At 41.6% G+C, this 20,120-nt stretch overlaps 6 protein-coding genes and 1 long non-coding RNA gene across 7 annotated transcripts; 4 read left to right on the top strand and 3 right to left on the bottom strand.

The window, feature by feature from the left end:
* Positions 1-8,056: 8,056 nt before the first annotated feature.
* Positions 8,057-8,700, top strand: LOC116806485. The gene is made up of 3 exons (XR_004365655.2): positions 8,057-8,102; positions 8,164-8,423; positions 8,493-8,700. It is a non-coding gene; the product is annotated as an uncharacterized LOC116806485 (long non-coding RNA).
* A 131-nt stretch (positions 8,701-8,831) lies between these two features.
* LOC6558358 (protein O-mannosyltransferase 1) lies at positions 8,832-12,464 on the top strand. The gene is made up of 4 exons (XM_032743011.2): positions 8,832-9,513; positions 9,589-10,151; positions 10,680-11,456; positions 11,627-12,464. The coding sequence occupies exons 1-4, from the start codon at positions 8,879-8,881 to the stop codon at positions 12,349-12,351; spliced, it is 2,700 nt and encodes an 899-aa protein (XP_032598902.1). The 5' UTR covers positions 8,832-8,878; the 3' UTR covers positions 12,352-12,464.
* Positions 12,465-12,965: 501 nt separating this feature from the next.
* On the top strand, positions 12,966-14,885 carry LOC6558679 (EF-hand domain-containing family member B). The gene is made up of 3 exons (XM_001984705.2): positions 12,966-13,624; positions 13,687-13,863; positions 14,034-14,885. The coding sequence occupies exons 1-3, from the start codon at positions 13,104-13,106 to the stop codon at positions 14,815-14,817; spliced, it is 1,482 nt and encodes a 493-aa protein (XP_001984741.1). The 5' UTR covers positions 12,966-13,103; the 3' UTR covers positions 14,818-14,885.
* Positions 14,886-14,947: 62 nt separating this feature from the next.
* Positions 14,948-16,105, bottom strand: LOC6558418 (serine protease 1). Its single transcript, XM_001984706.2, has one exon. It carries the CDS (start codon positions 16,075-16,077, stop codon positions 15,295-15,297), a length of 783 nt encoding a protein of 260 aa, XP_001984742.1. The 5' UTR covers positions 16,078-16,105; the 3' UTR covers positions 14,948-15,294.
* A 230-nt stretch (positions 16,106-16,335) lies between these two features.
* Positions 16,336-17,449, bottom strand: LOC6558508 (mitochondrial import inner membrane translocase subunit TIM14). Its single transcript, XM_001984707.2, has 3 exons — positions 17,369-17,449; positions 16,998-17,237; positions 16,336-16,933 (listed from the first exon to the last, which is right to left on the bottom strand). The coding sequence occupies exons 1-3, from the start codon at positions 17,432-17,434 to the stop codon at positions 16,820-16,822; spliced, it is 420 nt and encodes a 139-aa protein (XP_001984743.2). The 5' UTR covers positions 17,435-17,449; the 3' UTR covers positions 16,336-16,819.
* A 74-nt stretch (positions 17,450-17,523) lies between these two features.
* On the top strand, positions 17,524-18,470 carry LOC6558542. The gene is made up of 3 exons (XM_001984708.2): positions 17,524-17,753; positions 17,826-17,941; positions 18,000-18,470. The coding sequence occupies exons 1-3, from the start codon at positions 17,542-17,544 to the stop codon at positions 18,383-18,385; spliced, it is 714 nt and encodes a 237-aa protein (XP_001984744.2). The 5' UTR covers positions 17,524-17,541; the 3' UTR covers positions 18,386-18,470.
* On the bottom strand, positions 18,389-19,983 carry LOC6557837 (protein ANTAGONIST OF LIKE HETEROCHROMATIN PROTEIN 1). Its single transcript, XM_032738119.2, has 4 exons — positions 19,696-19,983; positions 19,223-19,622; positions 19,053-19,155; positions 18,389-18,993 (listed from the first exon to the last, which is right to left on the bottom strand). The coding sequence occupies exons 1-4, from the start codon at positions 19,852-19,854 to the stop codon at positions 18,465-18,467; spliced, it is 1,191 nt and encodes a 396-aa protein (XP_032594010.1). The 5' UTR covers positions 19,855-19,983; the 3' UTR covers positions 18,389-18,464.
* Positions 19,984-20,120: the final 137 nt, after the last annotated feature.

The raw sequence follows: 20,120 nt of genomic DNA, 5'->3' as shown, positions 1-20,120 counted from the left end.
GAAGGAGGCATGAGGCAGAAGGCACAAGGTAGCAGGAGCAGGGGTCGAGGTGCAAGTGCAGGTGCAGGTGCAGTTGTATGGTGCAGAGTGCCGCAACATTGGTGGCAACACAACAACAAAGATGCTGAACTGACACTGAAATTTATTGGCATGCAAGGCCAATCGACGAAATCAGGCCACGCACACGAATCATCATCATCCAGCCAAGGGGCAAGGCATAAAGGCTATAAGGCCAGCAAACACCCAACCCAGCACTCAAGTTGAGGTAAATGCACTTGCAACAATTGGAGTGGGTTGCAAAATTGCAATCGGCATTTGGAGTAAGAACCGAGCGCACGACTCTTGACAAGACTAGGAGAGGAACTGCAACTCTCCCGCATGTGTCAGTGTGTGTGTGTGTTGTGTCTGTGTATGTTGGGGGTGCATATTGCGTCATCATCGTCGACGTCGTCGTCGTCGTCGTCGTCGTGAATAGCGAACAAGTCGCGTCCGTGGCGCGTTTCTGGCCAACAAACTGGCAATGCGAATGTGTTACAAGTGGATGACGCTTGCAACCAGCAGCAGCGGCAGTGGCAGTGGCAGAGGCAACACCAGTGTCAAGTGGGTGCCCATTGCCAATGGTGTTGGCCTGGCCGACTGTTTGGCAAGACGAAATGAGGCTGAGTGCAAGTTCTCGCGCCCATTGCGTTTGTTGTTTATCATCCCGATTCTCTCTCTCTCACTCTCTCTCTCGCTGTCTCTCTCTCTCTCTCTCTCTCTCTCTCTCTCTGTCTCTCTGTCTCTGTCTATTTGCGGGCATGAAAGTGAAACTCCGCCACACGGCACACGGCTTTTGCTGTTGCTGTTGTCGTTCCCTTTGCCGTTGTCGTGACTGGTGACTGTGGCCATGACCCACGTCTGCAGAATGCACTCCGGCATACTCAAACACACACACACACACACACAACACACACATCGCACAAATCGCACACATCGAGGTTTGATAACAACCGGAAACGCGGTCATAATACACACACAACACACGCACAAATTGGCGGGCGTATGCGTAATTTGTTGGCCATAAATTGCTATGATTATGAGTGTATTCCATTCACACTTCGACTATTCATACTCATGCTCATTTTAATATGAGTACGTTCCATTCTTGGGCTATTCCTACTCATACTCATTTTAATATGAGTTTAATCCATTCACACTTGGACTATTCCTACTCATACTCATTTTAATATGAGTTTATTCCATTCACACTTGGACTATTCATACTCACACTCATAAGACTTTATTAATATTACTATACTGTGCTTAATTCCTTTAGTTTAACATCGATTATGAAAATGATCTTAAATTTGAAAATCTGTTTTCTTTTCTTTCCTTCTCGATAAGATAGAAGTAGAAGACATGAACAGAAACTGACAAGGCACCCTTCGTGACCGTAATAAAACCTTCCCCGATAAGAGTTCTCAGAAGCATATGTAGTGATAAGATAATGAATCTAGCTGCAGCTGCAATTGTGTACCTAGATAAGATAGGATGTCCTAAGTAGGAAAAGAATAATTGTAGATTCCCTATTATTATTTATCTTGTGTTTCATTCAATTTCCTAAATTTCTTTCAATACATTTCGTATAAACATAAATAAAATGTATATTTTCTCAGATTCTAATAAATTATATTTATTTTATTTCATAATTCTTAATAAATGAAAATTGTAAACTCAATTTAAAATTAAAGTTACAAATTAAATTATTTATAATTAAAGGAGATAAGGAAAAAAATAAATAAAATAAGAGATATATTGTATAAGGATTGGGACAATCCAAAAAAATTCACATCAGACAACAAGTAAGCATTAGTAAGGAAAGTAAAAAACGTTAAAAGCAGAACAAGAGAGAGATAAAAAGTGAGGTATAAAATACAGGAAAGATAGAACGAAAATGTAATTCAATTAAAACAGATTTCCATCGAGAATGGGTAAAATAAAGCATTTAAATGAATATAAAAAAAAAAAAACATTTTAAAATTCTACTCATCAACTTACTTGTTTCTAATGATTAGTGATGAGAATGAGTGGACAAGATCTGATTTCCATTTGATTTCACGCTTAAAACTGTTGACTGTTGAAGTTAGAGACGTGAAAGTAAAAACGCAACGCAGACGCAACGGAACAAAGCTGCAACCAACCGAGTTGCGAATTGACGTAGTGTCGATGTTGACGCTATAACGTAAACTGATTTAAAGTGCGTCCGTTTGATGGTCAGCAGCCGGCCGGCGTATAATGGGCCGATGACCGGGCGCCTAAAATCTGTGTAGAGTTTGGTGACGATGATGACGACGAGGGAGTTTGGAGATGTAGCCGGTTGCCATACAGTTGCCCAAATATGTGTTTGCCCAAGTCAAACTCTTTAAAATGTCGATGCCAACACACACACACACACGTACGTAAAGAGAGACTCTCACACACACACACATATACACATACCCCGTTGACAGGCACGCACTGTGCTGGAAAGTTGGGACTCCTCGCTTTCGCTTTTGTGTTTGTTGTCTCGTTTGCTTAGTGCTCGTTTCATCTACTCTCTTTGTGGGCGCTTGCTCTCTCTCCCTCTCTCTCTCGCTCTATCTATCGCTCTGTGTGTTAGTCTGTCCCTGTCTATTACACAGACTTTCCGCTCGCTGGACAATTTACAGTCGCGCGCTCGCCGGCAATGCAACAGTTTTTTTCACAATAGATTTTTATTAGCTATTTGTGTTGTGTGTGTGTGTGTGTATGTGTATCCAAAGCAAAACTCATTAAGACAATTGCATACGTATGTGTGTGTGTATGTGTATGTATGTGTATGTTTGCATTTTATGTACATATTCATTGGGATGAGCATATTGAAACATGGCACCAAACATTTAGTAAATAGTACGGAGAGGGAGATGTGGGATGGGGGTGGGGGCGATGAGTTTGTGGTTATATACACATATGTATATATATATATATATATACATATGTATATTGTGGTTGCATATAGACCCAAAACATATGTACAATTACACGCTTGCTTGTTATTCAATTCACATTTTAATTGGCAAAGAAAATAATTGCAGATTTGCCTAGGTATATACGTTTTTTAAGCTTTTAAGTAGATTTACTCAACTTTCGGCTTAAAACTTTATTTTTAAGCAAACTATTGCATACTTTTTGGGGAAACAACTATTTTCAAAACGCAGACGTCTTTGCCCTGTTTTTTGTTGAGTTTTATTGCTCTTCAATTCTTCTCTTCCCTCTTTGACACGTTCTAATTGCATTTTCTTTTTTGCTAGAACTTCTTCTTTGCAGCTGAAGTTGAAATTCCGTTTTGAATATTTTCTTTTTTCTATTTTCCATTCACTTTTATTGCTTTCTAATTTTGCTACACATATAACTTTTTTTTTCATTCCTTTTCTATTTGTATACTGAGCCTCATCTGTGCTTCATTTTTTTTTAGTCTCTTCTTTACCTATTATGGGCACATAACCTCAATCTTGTAATTTAAGTTCACAATTCACAGCACATAACTATTGTGAACAAAGCTAACAGAACTTTAACAGTTATCTTCTTAAAGAGCATTTCCGTGCAGCACTCCTTTGAAATAGTTTTGTGTGCCAAGTGCAACGGTAAATGCGAAAATGGACCAACTACAACAAAGCGGGGCAGCAAAAATTGCAGCTGGCGTTGGCACATAATCTAAACAAGCCCAAGCCAGAGAATATTCCCCCCTCCCTCCCCCACACACCTTTTAGCCGGGGCCAAGGTCAGAACGAAACGAACGAGTCGAAAAAAAATGGGAAAAAACGCCCACAAGCTGCTCTTCTATTGCAACACACAAAAATTGTTGGCCAACGAAAACTAACCGAAAAACTAAAAGTGACTCTCGACTGGAGCAGACAGCAGTGGCATGAGCAGAGGAACGGGAGTAGGGGGAGTTGCATGCAGTTAGTCTGCGCCGAAAATTCATTCATAAAATTCTAAAACGCGCTAAAATCTAAAATTCTAAACAAACAGGCACACAACATGGGACAACCACACACACACACACACACCTACTCACACACATGAATAGCGAGCGTAGATGTGTAAAAGTGTGTGTGTGTATTGGTGTTTTTTGGAGTGTGTTTGTTGGAAACGCGTAAAAGCGCCGCAGTAGTAATAAATAATAATAAGAAAATGAAAAAGAACTATGTTACTTGTTACTTTTGGTGTGCCACATGGTGCATGCAACAACTATGCAACTGCTAAAAAGCGTATGTTTTGCGCACAACTGTACTTGCTGCAAAAACGTTATGATTATTTTTAGCTGGCAAATCAAATTAAGAAGTGTCGGCAACAAAAACACAAAAAAAATATATATATATATATATATTTAAAATGTGTATGCAAAAATAATGCTATCAATCGCCCTCTCTCGCTCGCACTCGCACACGCCTACTTAAATACATAAGCTTTTGTGTGAAAAAAATACATTTCTATATTCTACACATACACAAGTATTTATGTATGTGTATGTGTTTGTGCATATGTTAAAGCTAAGGCCTAGGCAACAACAACAACAAGAATAACAGCAAATCTCTCTTTTGCTGTGTGAGAGAGAGCGAGAGAGAGCACAAAATGCAGCTATGCGTTTTTCTGCATGCCTGTCTCTATATGTATGTGTGTATGTGTGTATGCGTGTGTGCACTAGCAAATTGCAACAAACTCTACACAAAAAGGCGGCTGGCCAAAAACAAAATGCAATCAAATGGCAAAAATTTTGCCAGACTGCTGCAATGCAACTAAAAACAAAATGTGTGCTGCAACGGCTGCATGCAGCATACACAATCACACACACACACACACACGCACAGCCCTCCCCCTACTCCACCTCTGGCTTGAATAAGCCAGACAGTTGCAGCAGTAGCAAAAACATTTTGCAGCATTTTAGTTGCATATTCTATACATATATTCATATATATATATATATATATATATATATATATATATATATATATGTATATTTATTTGTATGTGTGTATGTGTAAAACAAAATGTCAGCACATGCTTCTTAGAGGTTTGAGTATAAATGTCCTGCGTGTATCATATATATATATGAATAATCCATGTATATATAGAAATTGCATCCCTTGGCTGCAACTGAATAAAATGTGCATAAAATAAATTTCATTTCATTTAAAATAAATAAAATCTGCTCTCATCCAACAAAACAATGACTTCTACTAAATGCAGACAATATAACAATAGAGGGGAATCATGGCAGAGGGGGGTGGATGGGGCTGAGGGCTGGGGCAACTTCAGTTTATTCCATTTGCATGCATTTTAATTGATAGCTGAGCTGCTTTTGTTTTAGTTGGCAGGCGTTGCCTGCTTGAGTGCAGGTAATTTATATATCTCACAAAATATCGTCAATTTCAATGGCTCAAGATGCCACTCAAGCTGTCTCAAGTTGCATGCAACAACTTTATTTTATGCTTGCAGGCATAAATCAAAATCTTTCTATTGCAAAATACAAAATATGCTTAAAGGTTGGCAACCATGCGAAAGCTTAAAGCTGGCAGCAGCGATCTCTTAGTGTTGCCAGACTATCTGCTAGAAATTCGATCAGTATGAAAGAATGCGATAGAGAGAGAAAGAGTCGTGGAGAGTTCAATAGTTCACTGTTGTGGTACAAATAATTATTAAGCAGTCAACCTCAGGCCTTAATACAAATAACTTTGATACTTTAAAATACTAACCAACTATAATTAAGGAACACAAGCTAGAGTCCGAGTATATATAATAGATAAAGATATTTATCAATTAAATTATATTATAGCTTGAGTTCCTTAAGAAAGTAGTTATTCAAGCCCTGGAATGTAGGCAACGGATATTACCAACAAAAAAACAGGGCTCAGAAGCGATTACGATGAAGATTGAGAATAATGTGTCAGTTTTGATTAGATACAATTTTTATTTACATGCAAAAAATATTCACAAAAATACATTAATTCGTTAGCAGTTAGCAAAAAGTTGTATTAATCTTGCCCGACAGTAAAAACATTTACATTGAATTTTCAAAATATTTCTTATTTTGTGAATATACAAATTTAATATTAAATTTTTCAATTTCTTACGTTTTGTTTTTTTTATGTCTACTGACTTTTGTTGACATTAAATAAATAAGTAAGTAAATAAATAAAAAAAGAAATAAATAAATAAATGAACAAATAATAAAATTATTAAGAAAACCACAAATAAAAAGTTAGATCTTCAGCCTTCAAGTAAACCAAAAATTTATTAGTACAAAGCAGCTTGCATAAATATAAGCCAAGTTATTGCTAAAAATAAGTAAAGAATAGTCAGCACAATAATAAAAGCCAAAAACTTGTTTGCAACAAATAAATGTCTTACAAATTAGTATATATTATATGCACAAATAGGTCTTTAAGCATCGAAAGCTGCTTAACGTGAACTAAACAAAACGTGTTGTGGCAGCAACAAACGAACTGCTGCATGCCACAGCCGCAGCTGGGCCATAAAATATGGCATAATCAGGGAAGAGAGCATCAAATTGCCGTTTTCATAATCAGGCTCGCAAGAAAGACAGTTAAACTGACAGAGAGACCGAGACAGAGAGAGAGGGAGAGACAAAGAGTGGTGCGAGGTGGGGGGAACAAACATTAACCAAAAACCGTTGGCTAAAAGAGGAGTAACGTCCTCGACCTAGTTCAATGTCAATGTCATTGTGCCACATTATCGTGGCGACGTCAACGGCAACGGCGACGGCGACGTCGTCCTTTTGGCCAGGCTTGGCCTTGGCTGGAGTTGGAAACGAGCGCACGAGTCGAGGCCACGGCCACGGCCACGAACATTGTGGCCAAAGTGGCACAACACACGGCACACCGGGGGCACCCTGGACTCTGACTCTGACTCAGGCCAGGAGCACCACCAAACACCCCCCACATGCCACAAAAACACCCACAAACAGGCTCAATCAGAGTCAGCGACGATGCTGCAGTGATGCTGGCGTTGCATGTCAGGCTTTGGTTTGGTGGCGACAATATCCTTGCACTTGTGCGAGTCCTGCGCCTGCCTGGTGGGAGGGGGGCCACTGCACAGCAACCTTGCAACCAATCCGCCAACAGCAGCAGCAGCAGCACCAACAAACTCAACTCGTTGCCTCCTTTTCCGCCCATGTGGTTGTTTTGTCAGTGCCTGGTGCAAGGGCCACATTCCCCCTGGCCCCACACACATACACGTTGCACTCGTTTGCTGCAATTGTGGCATGCAGAAGGACACCCAACGCCAGACCTGAAAATCAACGCCTAAAGCGAACCCAAAACTCAAACCAATTTTATTTCAACTCCAATTCTCCGACTCTCTCTCTCTTTCAGACAGCATCGGCCGGCAAAGTCTCCAAAGCGGCGCCAGACAAATGGGTTTGGTTGCTTTGCGCTTCGTTTCGTTTCGTTCTCTCCATAAAATACGCTCTCAACATGGTTATAGTATGTGTGCATGTGTGCATGTGTTTGTATGTGTGTGCATTTTGGGGGCTCTCTATGCGTAGTTTTGCCGTTTGAAATGAAAGCATGTCGACAAGGGCAACGTGCAAATATTTTGGGATAGGGTGGCTCACTGTTTGAAATGCACAATTTAAGGCTAGAAAGTCAGGAATGTTATTATGAAGTGGTAAATTATATTAATGCAAAGAAAATAATGCCAAAAATCACCTGCGACTGGTTTAGTTAACATTAAATAAATAAAAGATTAGTTATATTAAAAATTTGACTAATGTGTACTTAATTATTTAATTAAATGAATTAATTATAGTTTAGATTAATTGTGTCATCTATAAAGCTAATTTTATTATTAAAATCCATTAGTGTGTATTTAAATCTTTAATCAAATGCATTTAAATAAATAATGTGGAAAAAGTCGAAAATAGCTTAGATTAAATTCAAAGAATTTATTTGATCTGCTTATAGTAAAACTTATTTATATATAGCAATAAATATTTTTAACATGTAAGCTCAATAAATATTTATTTTCCAGTTTACAGCACGTTTGACGCGTGCTACATAGAAACCCACAAGAAAGGCCAAAAGGTGTTGTGAAGCAACAAGCAACAGTTGTTTACAGCACTTGTTATTTTATTGACCATTGCAGAGCCCGATTAACAGACTGGGCGAGTGAGCGAGAGAGAGAGAGACAGAGACTGTGTGCTCTCGAAATGGGTTAAGAATCATAGTAGGCAAGAGACGCAGTCAAAACACAAGACAAACAGCGAACAAGTCGCATTCCTGCGCCGACTGCGCAGTCATACCATGAACAGCAGCAGCAGCAGCAACAGGCAGCTGCGCAGACGCTTTGACTACGTGTTGAGTCAGTGCGCGTCGAGATCTTCAGCGAGCGAGTCGGCGAATTTGGTGAGAGAAAGAAAAGCAAAGCCAAGGTAGAATAAAAACAACTTTAAAAATATGCGCGTATATTTTTAGTGCTCCCGCCCCCTCTCGCTCGTTCTCTTCCTCTGTGCGCTTGTGTATTGAACTTTCTTCCGCTGCGGGGCGCTTTTTCATGTAAATTGTGCTGGGTTATTTGTGGACAGAGGCAGACGAAGACAACAACAACAAGTGGCTGCGCAGTCAGCGTAGGAAAGTGCAAAAACCAACAAGTTGCTTGGCAGACGTGGCAAAAAAACAACAAATACACACAAACAAGTGTGAATTTAATTAAAAATTGTTTGTTTTTAATATATATGTACATATACACATATTCATATGCAAAAGTGAAAGTGCCAACAAATAATTAAAACAATAAGAAAGCAGAAAATAATAATAATTCTCACGCTGCAACAAAAGTGGCAACAATTGTTGTTTACATCATGTCAATCGTACAGCGACGCAAGGCGACACGCTCTAAGTCGAAACAGCAGCAACAACAGAATGTTATCGAACATCAAAATGAGCAAAACGAAAGACTTCACTTTCGCAGCCGTTCAGCAACCTCAGTCGCAGCAGCAACAACAACAGAAGCAATCACAGCAGCGTCAGCATCCGTCAATTGCAATTCACCTTCACCATTGTGCTGTAATGGCATGCTGCCCACCGCAGCAGCGAACATGCTCAACTGTTGTTGCCGAGACTTCAACTGCCATTTGAATACATCGCTAGGACTGCAGCTGCGCGGCAGCGTTGAAAGCCATCGACGCTCCGAGAGTCGCCAATCGTTTCTAACCGAGTCGTCAAAGGCGTCGCAGTCAGCAGCAACACCTACCTCTGCGTCGCAAAAATCCCGTTCACGTTCGCGTTCATGTTCTTGTGACGACGACGACGACTGCGGCGATTCGGCGGCCAATGTTGTTGATCGTCTGAAGAGTCAGAGTGGAGACATTGAAAGCAACGCTGCGACAGCCACGCAATTAACCGTTAGCCTGCATATCGATCTCATCAGTTGGGCTCTCTTTCTGCTGGCGTTTCTCACGCGTTTCTACAAGTTGGCAACGCCGCCAAATGTGGTGTGAGTAAAGTTAACATTATGCGATGTCTGTTTTGAGTTTCTATTCATTTTGCTCAACTATCAACTTTTTCACAGTTTTGATGAACTGCACTACGGAAAATATATATCGCATTATATGCGCAACATATTCTTCTTCGATCAGCATCCGCCGCTGGGCAAACAATTGATTGCTGGTCTGGTCAGTTTTGCCGGCTACGATGGCAATTATACGTTTTCACGCATTGGCGCCACCTATGCACCAAATGTGCCCATTTTCTGGCTACGTTTTCTGCCCGCCCTCTGCGGCAGTCTGCTCGCACCGGCGGTTTACAAGCTACTGCTGCAGGCGCAGCTGCGTCGCTGGGCTGCTTCGCTGGGCGGCCTACTCATCGTACTCGACAATGCGTTGCTGACGCAATCGCGTTTCGTCCTAATGGAATCGATGCTGTTGCTCGCAAGCACCGTTGGAATTGCCTGCCTGCTGCGCTTCCAGCGCTGCTCACTTGGCTCGCTCAACTGGCTGTGCAGCGGTGCGTCGGCTGCGCTGTTTCTAGCTTGCGCCGGCTGCGTTAAATATGTTGGCTTCCTGGCGCTGGCACTCGCCGGCTATCTGCTGTGCCGTCATCTCTGGAATCTGCTCTACGATGCCACATTGACAAGTGAGTTGGACTGATTGAGATAGGATCTAACAGGCGTGAAGAGTGAACTGTAGAGTGGAAGGCAACACAACTTGTAATGAGTAACATATTTAACAGCATGAGTTTGTAGAGATTTATATGGAAAAGAGCTTGTTGTAGAAAAGAAACTTATTGTAACTTGTTATGGAGATATTTAACAGAACGATCTTGTAGACATTTGTAGAATACTTACATAAGAGAAAGAGCCAACATATCTTTGGAGAGTTTAAAAAGCTTAGAATAATTTCTTTTAGAGGGGTTTAAGACAGTCTAATATTATAAATCTAAATTTAGATTTCCTCAATATATTTAAATTGGAAACAATTGTAACTGAAACTGTTTGTTGTAGAGATGTGTAGAGAAGTTGGTTAACAGAAATTGCTAACATCTCTTTGGAGAGTTTTTAAATTGTAGTCTTCAAATTGAACCTTTTGCCCAACAAATCTAGATTTTCAATATTTATTTAAATGGTAAATCTCGCTAATTATCGCTATCTCTGTCTCTCCACAGCTAGACAGCTTTGGTTGCACGCATTGAGTCGGTTGCTGCTTTTTGTGGGCATTCCAGTGGCCGTCTACTTGGGCGTCTTCTATGTGCACCTAAGGACACTCCATCGAGCCGGGCCGCACGACAGCATAATGACGAGTGCCTTTCAGGCGTCGCTCGAGGGGGGATTGGCATCGATTACGCAGGGTCAGCCGTTGGCTGTGGTGCACGGTTCACAGATCACGTTGCGGCACACACATGGACGCACCTGTTGGCTGCACTCGCATGCCGCCGTTTATCCGGTGCGCTACAAGGATCAGCGGGGCTCGTCGCATCAGCAGCAGGTCACCTGCTACTCCTTCAAGGATGTGAACAACTGGTGGATTGTCAAACGGCCGGACCGTGATGATCTTGTCGTCGGTGATCAGCCCGATGTCATCGGGCATGGCGATGTCATTCAACTGGTGCACGGCATCACGAGTCGAGCACTGAACTCACACGATGTTGCCGCACCGATGACGCCGCAATGCCAGGAGATTAGCTGCTACATTGACTACGAGATCAAGATGGCCGGTGAGCTGCTCTGGCGTGTGGAGATCCTTAACAGGCAGACCGAAGGCGATCGCTGGCATGCCATCAAGTCGGAAATACGCTTGATCCATGAGTCCACAGGTGCTGCTCTAAGGTTTAGTGGTCGGCAGTTGCCTTCGTGGGGCTTCAATCAACACGAGGTGGTCGGCGATCGGGACCAGGTGCATCAGGATGCCATCTGGAATGTGGAGGAGCATCGCTACACCAAGAGTAAGTGCCCAAAAATTATAATATAAAATAATTAGTTTCTCAATTTTTTCAAGTGCTGATTTTTAATAAATTGTTTAGTATTTGCCGTATTTAAATTAAAGTTTGTACTGCTAGTTTAGTTTATAATTTATATTTATACCAATTTATATTAATAATTGGAATATTTGCAGCACAAGATCAGAGGGAACGTGAACGTCAACTGCTATCAGCGGAAATGATACCAACGAAACGGACGAAACTGTCGTTCTGGGCCAAGTGGCTGGAGCTGCAGACGAAGATGTTCTGGCAGGCCAAACAGGTGCAGAGCCACATGTACAGCTCCCAGCCGCATGAGTGGCCGCTGCTCGACAAAGGCATCGCCTATTGGTTGGATGATGGGTCCAGTGCCCAGATCTATTTGCTTGGAAATGTGCTCATCTGGTATATGGCCAGTGCTGGATTGCTCATCTATGCGGGCCTGCTCATCTTTTATGCGTTGCGCCGGCGGCGATTGTGTTTTGATATCTCAGCGGTGGAGTGGAGACGTTTCCTCATCGCTGGCGATACCTTCTTTGTGGGCTATTTAATGCATTATTTGCCGTATTTCTTTGTGGATCGCACTCTGTTCTTGCACAACTATTTGCCGGCATTTGTGTTTAAGCTGCTGCTGCTTTGCTATGTGCTGGAGCATTTGGAGTATCTGTTGCGACGACATTGCAACGCTGTGCGTGGCATGCAATTGGTGCGTCTTTATCGTTTCGTGCTCCTCCTTTGGCTGTTCGCCGTTGTCGGCATCTTTGTCAAATTCTTGCCATTGAGCTACGGTTCCAAGAAGATGTCCGCCAAGGAAATCATCGATTTGCGCTGGAAGGACACCTGGGACTTTATACTCCAAAAAAACTATGCCCTCACCTAAAACTTGGACAACTTACGTACCTTACCATGTAAAAAGCCGAGCTGGCGCCAACTCAAGCTCAACTTGCGCAAAATTCTGTTCTGAAAATATTCATTTAATAAACTTATTTATTTATTTAAAAAACTTCAATTAAGATTTTTAGTTTAATTTTGGAATTGTTTTGAGAATTCTTTCCGATTATTTTCTTATTCCTTGATTTGAATTTGAACGGATACATTAAAAAACTAAAACAGAAATAATTACAATAACTTGATATTTACACCCTGAACCCATTTCAAATGGTTTTGTAGCAGGCAGAAGAAAACAACAGCGACCTCATAAGCTATTATATGTATTCTTGATCAGTATCAGTAACAGCCGAGTCGATATACATATATTGAAAGATAAGTTCTGAAATCCGCACAAATTTATAGATAGAACAAGTTCATTTAATATTATCGATAACTGCACACATATCGATTTCCGATAGCAATAAAAGTCACAATTTTAAGAGCAGCGGCTAATTATTTGTATATAATATACTTGGACAGATTATTGATCGGCTGCTCAAATTTAAAGATCGTATAAGAAAGACCCAAGTTGAAGTCAAATATTTCAAAATTCTCATTCGACAACAGCGTTTTTAGTTTGTTGGAACTGATTCTAGCGCAGAGTTAACAATCATAATTCAAATTTGATCGAGTATATAGAAAAAGGGAAACTGGAACATAGAAGAAAAGAATCGCATCAAGCAATTGCAGAGTTATACAGAGATGGCCAACATTGGACGCTTCAGGAATCGCAATGGGGATGCCCGAGCAGCCGGCGTCGTCTCAACCATAGATGCGGAGAACACGACGTCCAACTGCCTGATCAACGCGCAGCCGGAAGAGATAGCCGAGCATTTGATAACCACCGATTGCCGGAGACAGAAACTGAAGAGTGCCGGACAATTGTGGCCGGAGGCGCCTTACCTGCCAGCGGTTAGTGTGCCCGATCTGTTGGCCGTGGAGACGGCCAAGACACGCTTCACCGTCTTCAAGGAGAAGTTCTCGGAGGATATGTATCTGAAGAGCGCCAAATTGGGCGAGGCAAAGCCAACGTTCTCCAAGCCCGATCATGTGACCAATTTGAGTTGCACATTTGGCCAGCAAACCAAATCACCGAGCAGCCTGTACGATCTGGTGCTGCCGCGCAAGCCGGCGGAGCAAGTGAACCGTGAATTTGCCAAATTCCATGATAAATATGTGCTCAGTCATAATCATTATTTTCCATCGGAGCAAGTGAATCGCAGGTCTGATCTGAATGAATGAGTCGAATGAGAAAACCTAATCTTCAAATCCTGTACGTCGGCAGATATGCGGCACCATTTAGGCAACAGGACACCTTTGGCCGGGCCACCCAGGGCGATGTCAGTGGTCAGCTGGTGAAGCGTTGCATGCAACAGTGCGCCGGTCATGTCATCATCATCAGCAAGGAGCAGATGGACTTCATTGATCGCACCTATCCACGCATCGGTAAAAAGTACAAAATGTGAGTGTAAAAAATGTATGCTTAAATTGTTAGTCGACTGCGAGATACCCCCTAAATCCAGCTGTTAAATGTGTTACTCTGTGCCAAATTTCCCTCTCAATATATTTAATTTAAAAAATCATAAATATTTATAAGATATATTTATATTTTGCTCTATTTTTTCCGTGCAGATATCCGTATACGGTGCCGTCGCACCTGACGTATGGAACACCCACATATGTGCCGGACTGCGATTGCAAAATGTTGATCGAGGATATAGCGCCGTGTCGTAGCAATCAGCATTTGCTCGACGCACTGGGGCATTTGAATATGTGGCGCCACAAATTGCAGAAGCGTTCCGATTTCCATATGTTTGATCTGATCTCGGTGCTGGAGCATAGCGATAAGGAGCAGACACGCCATTTGCCGCTAAAGAAGATCTTTGAGATGATGCATAGGATGCATCTATATATTGATATCCATAAGATGCGCACAACTCTCGCCCATTTCAAGCTGATACTCGACGAGAATTGCGCCACGGAGCGTGTTAATTACGATGATTTCTGTCGGCTGCTGAACATCCAGAATCCATTGCCCACCACTGGCAATATATCGACAATGCCGGCGAATGTGTACAACAAGGAGACCACATATCGATTGCTCTGTTCCGATCTTGGCAAGCAGCCGAATCAGGCGCCAATGCGTAAACCGAAACCGCAGCAATTCGAAGATGAGGCGACCAATGTTAAGGAACTCCTCACGCCAGATATATCATCGTTATATGGTGTGTCGCCAAGCGACTTTCAATTGCAACGGCCGAAGGAGCACTTGGAGCAGATCTTCAAGGATATCGTGAATGTGAGTGACTTTGAGACGATTTGGCAACAACTCATAGCAACACACAAGGATCAGAATGGTTCGGTGTCCGTTGTCCAGTTTCGTGAGGCTATGGACAACATGGAGACAACCAGTTAGGGATAATCAACTTTAAAAACCATTGACTTTGATGCACAATAAATAAATTTCAAGTTTGCCGCGCTTCAGTTGAGAGAATGTATCGATTCGATATATTCAGCTCACAGTGCAGCTTTGACATCAACATAAATTAATCAATGGCTACCACAGCACTTTGATATTTAAATTCAAATTTCACTGGACTTTTATATTTACATTTAAATTTCCAATTTGTCGCACTTGCAACTGTTGCACACAAATCACAATCAGCTGAGCGCATTTATCGATTTTCAATGGCGATATATTCAGCTAACAGTGCAGCTTTTACATACAGAAACATTTATCGATAATTTTAGCACGAGTCTGTGCTTAAAAATAGCAAGCAGTGCAACTCTTTTTGTTTATAAGGATATCTAATAAATTATCCACTCTTAAAGCGAACATTTTTATCAGATTATGAATAGGAAATGTATGTTTACAGTTAGTTTCATTTTGAAGCTAGTAAGCAACGCCAGAAACTCTGCGAATCCAGTCCAAATGGGAGGTGACACGAGTGAAACCCGCTGGCGCCACCGATAAACAGCTTGCCGCATCGCTGAACGAGGTGACGCCTACCAGTTGAGGCTGCTGCTGGGTCACCAGAGGTCCACCGGAGTCGCCGTCACAAATGGATCTGCCCTCCGGTGTGCCGACGCATAGAACACTCTCCGGCAGTGTGCCATAGCTGCGAGTGCATTCCTCGTTGCTAATCACATTCAGATCGATGCACTGCAGCCAATCGGGCAGAGAGCTGCCATCGTAGGTGCTGCCCCAGCCACAGGTGAGCACCGCAGAATGCACAAATCGCTCATTGCGCTGTGCCAATCCCGGCAACTCCACCTTGTCGATCAGCGACCAGAATCCCACATGTGGTGTGCGTATCAAGGCGATATCATTGCCAATGTTGCCCGGCCATTGAGGATGTTGGACCACATCCTCAACGCCGACAATCAGACTAAACAATGCTTGGGTGCGTCTGGTGGCGCCATAGTAAATGGTCACCGCATCAATGTGATCCGTGCAGTGGGCAGCAGTCAGCACCCATTTGTGGTCAATGATGGATCCGCCGCACCACCGACCCAACTGACCCTCCTGCAGCAGCAGGCCAACAATGTAGGGTACCTGGCCAATCGACGCTGAATAGCCATGGGTTATAATACGATCCGGATGAGCTGCAACGTCGACAACAGCAACCAGAATCGCAGCCAGAAATGGGAGAAGCAACCTGCGCTGCAGCTGCATTTTAAAAAACAATTCCAATTTCGACACTTTCCAGCTTATATGAGGGCTTAAATACGACGTTAATTAAATAATATTTAATGTAAATAATGCCATTTATCAGCTGAAACTCTCGACTCCTAATGGCTTACGACATTAGCTCGCTAATGACGGATGCATCTACAAGTAATATGGGAGCAAATGGGAATATATTCTTACTCTGTCACACATCCATTAATATCTTATGTTAATTTAAAAATTATAAGAACAATTTTAATTGGAGAGTTTTGGTGAAGATTCCATTAAAAAATCAATAATATCTTTATTTTAAATACACAAAATATACAAATTAATTAAAATCTATATTTAAAATATAGAAATAAACAATTTCGATTTTTTTAAGAGGTGTCCAAAGTATATAAAAATTATAGGAAAAATGGAATTAAAATTTTAAGAGGTATCCAAAGTACAAGAAAAATTTAAATTGGAAAGTTTTGTTGAAGATATCATTACAAATCCATTAATCTTTGTTCAAAATATGAAAATAAATTCCGTTTTTTTTAAGAGGTGTCCAAAGTATAAGAAAAATTCGATTTTGAAAATTTTAATGCAGATACCATTAAAATACGATTTTAAAGTGAGTTTTTGGAGCCTATGCTAATTAAAGCTAGATGCTATACATCAAATCAAATAAAAAACAAGCAAATCTTAGTTCTTACTTGCTAAATACAATAATTTGTTTTTATTTAAACACAGTTCTCAATATTTATTTGGCATTATCCATAAAGTCTTTAGCCTCGTTTATTTTGGCCGCCAAATATGGTGAGCCGCCCCGATCCGGATGATTGAGCAGCATAATTTTTTTATGTGCATCCTTAACCTGCACACAGAAATTAAGTATTTCAAATAGGGAATAAGGATTTGGGATGCTATTTAAGACTTACCTTCAGTTTGGAAGCACTTGGGCTGACGCCCAAAATGAGGGCAGCTTCGCGTTTGTTCATCTTTGGGTCGAAGCCACCTTTGTAGTATTTGGCATTGGCCATGCTCTCCGCATCGAACTTGGGCAAATTTTTGAGAGCCTCGTTGAACGTTGCCGTCATTTGGGGCATGCGGCGCAGCAAGTGTTTGCCAGCGAAGCCGACTGCCGCAACGCCGAGGCCGGCGAGAATAAGCGAGCTCGTCTTGAAGTTATTAGTAATGGATTTCGGTTGTATTGGCATTTATGTGCACGTAGATGAAATAGAAATAGAAGTTGTCCAAATATATTTTATTAAATTTATAAATTTATATGAATTTATTACAATATTTTTACCATTTTTATGTAATCGATGAAACAGCTGACTAAAATGTGACTGGGATTGTTTTGTATATCGCCCATATCGCCAACTATCGATAGCAATTTCGATAACTTAGAGTAATATTCCATGCCCATCACTAATAAAGCACTGCATATTTTTATTTTGAAGCGATTTGTTTGGATTTCAAATGGCTAAAGTGCGAAAGCCGGCCATTTTTTGGATAAACAAACACGAAAATCTATTATTTACGCTATGGAACCAGAATATATGTGCACTGAAAAACAGTCGAACACGCTATCACATCTATCAGGCGATTGCCGAGAAACTAATCGAAGCTGGCCAACAACTCGAGTGGAAAGATGTGAGAACCAAACTTGATAATCTCACCCGAAAATACAAGTAATTATTGGGATATTTAACTAGTGAGAGCAGAGCTATGTTGCCTTTACTAAAACTCAAACTCAAATGCAGGGAAGAACTGAGACATTTTCGCACCACTGGCTGCAAATCAAATTGGCGGCATTTTGACAAAATCCAACAAATTCTGGGCGACGTTAACGTGGCCAACGAACTGCTGCCGAGTGATGGTAAAATATTCGAGTGTCTACATAGAAAATATAGTCAAACAGTTGCGCATATTTGCAGATAATGAAACGATAAGCAAAGAGGAACCATTTGACTACGAGGACTTAGCCTTCGACACCACCAACGCCTATTCGGATGCCTCAAATTCATCGCTGCTCATCCAGGAGCGAGATCAGCGACATTTCGTGGACATCAGCACGCTGGCAGAACCAACATTAAACACAGAGCGCAGACCAGCGACCAAGAAGCGTAAAGCATCCCTCAACAGCAGCAGCAACAGCGATCAATTGACTCCCTTCGAGAAGGCAATGCTGGAGATCGAAAGGGATCGCTCCGAGCGCTTGGAGCGGATTGCGCAACAGCGTCTGAAGATTATGCGTCGCATGGCGGCCGAGAATTCAGATTTTCATAGTAAAATCATTGCACTCATGAAGAGCAAAAAGTAATGCTTAAAAATAAGTAATTTTATATTGGAGAAGAAGACCAAGAACTAAACTATAATAATAAGTAATATTATGTCGTAGATTAAATGCAATTTATAAGTGTACTAATCGCTTGTCGAATATCCTCAGTTGCCGACTGCTCCGGAGACTCCTCCTCGGCAGCAGCAGTCACAACTGACTGCTGCTCCTGCTGCAGTTCAGCGTCGTCGAATATGTTGCTCCCGTTGCCAATTAAAAAATTGTGCAATATGCAGCAACAAATGATGATATCATTGCGTCTGCTGTGACAATCCGCACTTTTGGTTATGCGACGAAAACGTGATTTTAGCTGCTGGAAAGCTGCATCAACCACTTGTCGAGCATCCTGCAGTGCCACATTGAATTGTTTCTCCGTTTCCCCATGCGGTTGGCTATAGGGTGTCATCACTGTCGTCGCTTCGAATGCTGCATCGCCCAGCACCAAGACGGGCACTTCCACGCCAGCAATCGGTTGGCGATTTGACTTGAACTGTGGCGAACTCTCCAAAATTTCCTTCAAATAGCTCTCCTCGTACACCTGAGCAGGTGTAAAGCTGCCCGGACAACTGTAGTTGACATACAGAAATCTGCGACTAATTACAAATAGTTAAGCCAAATTATTCAGTTGGAATCACTTCTCAGCTTTGCTCACCGATGATCAACGAGCGCGAATAATATTTTCGAATACCAGTCTTGATTATTGTAATAAAGCGAGGAATTTGATATTGCCGCCGACACCTCCAAGTGGCAGATACCTAAGAATATTAAAGAAGAAATTACAAATGATCTAGAAACAAAAGGAGTACACATTTAGTTGCCCACCAATTGCGCCCAGGCACTGCGGAAAACCCTTGGCCTCGAAGCCAGTCACACACTCCTCCAGCTTCTGTTGGGTGAGGAACTCTTTGGGCAAATATTCCTGGGACAGGACACGTTTGACGGCCTGGCAAAAATCATTGAGAATTTTGCCCACCATCGACATGGAGATGCCAAATAGTTTGCCCACCACTCTGTACTCCGCGGTGCTACCCAGTGTATATAGTGCGATGGCAATGCGTTTCTCAATTGGAATCGCTTTGCGAAAATTTGTATCGTTTTTCCTCAGTTCCGGCAACAGTTGCACTAAAATATCAAAATATTCCTGTTCCATGCGAAAATGTTGCTTAAACTCGGCCTCCGTGCTGGCTGGTATATCTTTCTCCCAGAATGCGCCAGTTCGTTGCTTAAATTCGTCAAAATATTATCAATAAATAATAATGCATAATGCATAAACAATTTAAGTTAATTAAACATACAAATGCCCATTCGCGTGGCGCTTTGCGTTTTCTGCGTCGACGTTCGTAGGTCAAACGTAGTCCCTCCACTGTTTGCTCAAACTCCTCCTCCCACTCGAGTAAACTCAGCAAATTGAGATCGTTGTGTTCGCATAGAAATAATAACTTCGCGGGATCCATTTTGATTGCAATCAAAAATTTTTGTCACAAATCAAAACATCAACAAAATCAGCTGTTTGGCAAACTCTTACTCTTAACAGCTGTGTCACAGTCGGCGCCAGGGCTGCAGCAAACGCTCAACAGTTCTCAAACAGTTGTGCGATAAATACTTATGAATACAAATTTATACATATTTATGCAATAATACATGTTGACAATGATTAATTTGGCACTGCTTGCACAATCAGTTGACTTTAGTTTAGTTATTTTACGCCAAATTGTAGCTT

The sequence above is a fragment of the Drosophila grimshawi genome, unplaced genomic scaffold (genome assembly GCF_018153295.1).
Source record: "Drosophila grimshawi isolate 15287-2541.00 unplaced genomic scaffold, ASM1815329v1 contig_44, whole genome shotgun sequence".
Lineage (NCBI taxonomy): Eukaryota > Metazoa > Arthropoda > Insecta > Diptera > Drosophilidae > Drosophila > Drosophila grimshawi.
This window is presented reverse-complemented; position numbering and strand designations above follow the sequence as displayed.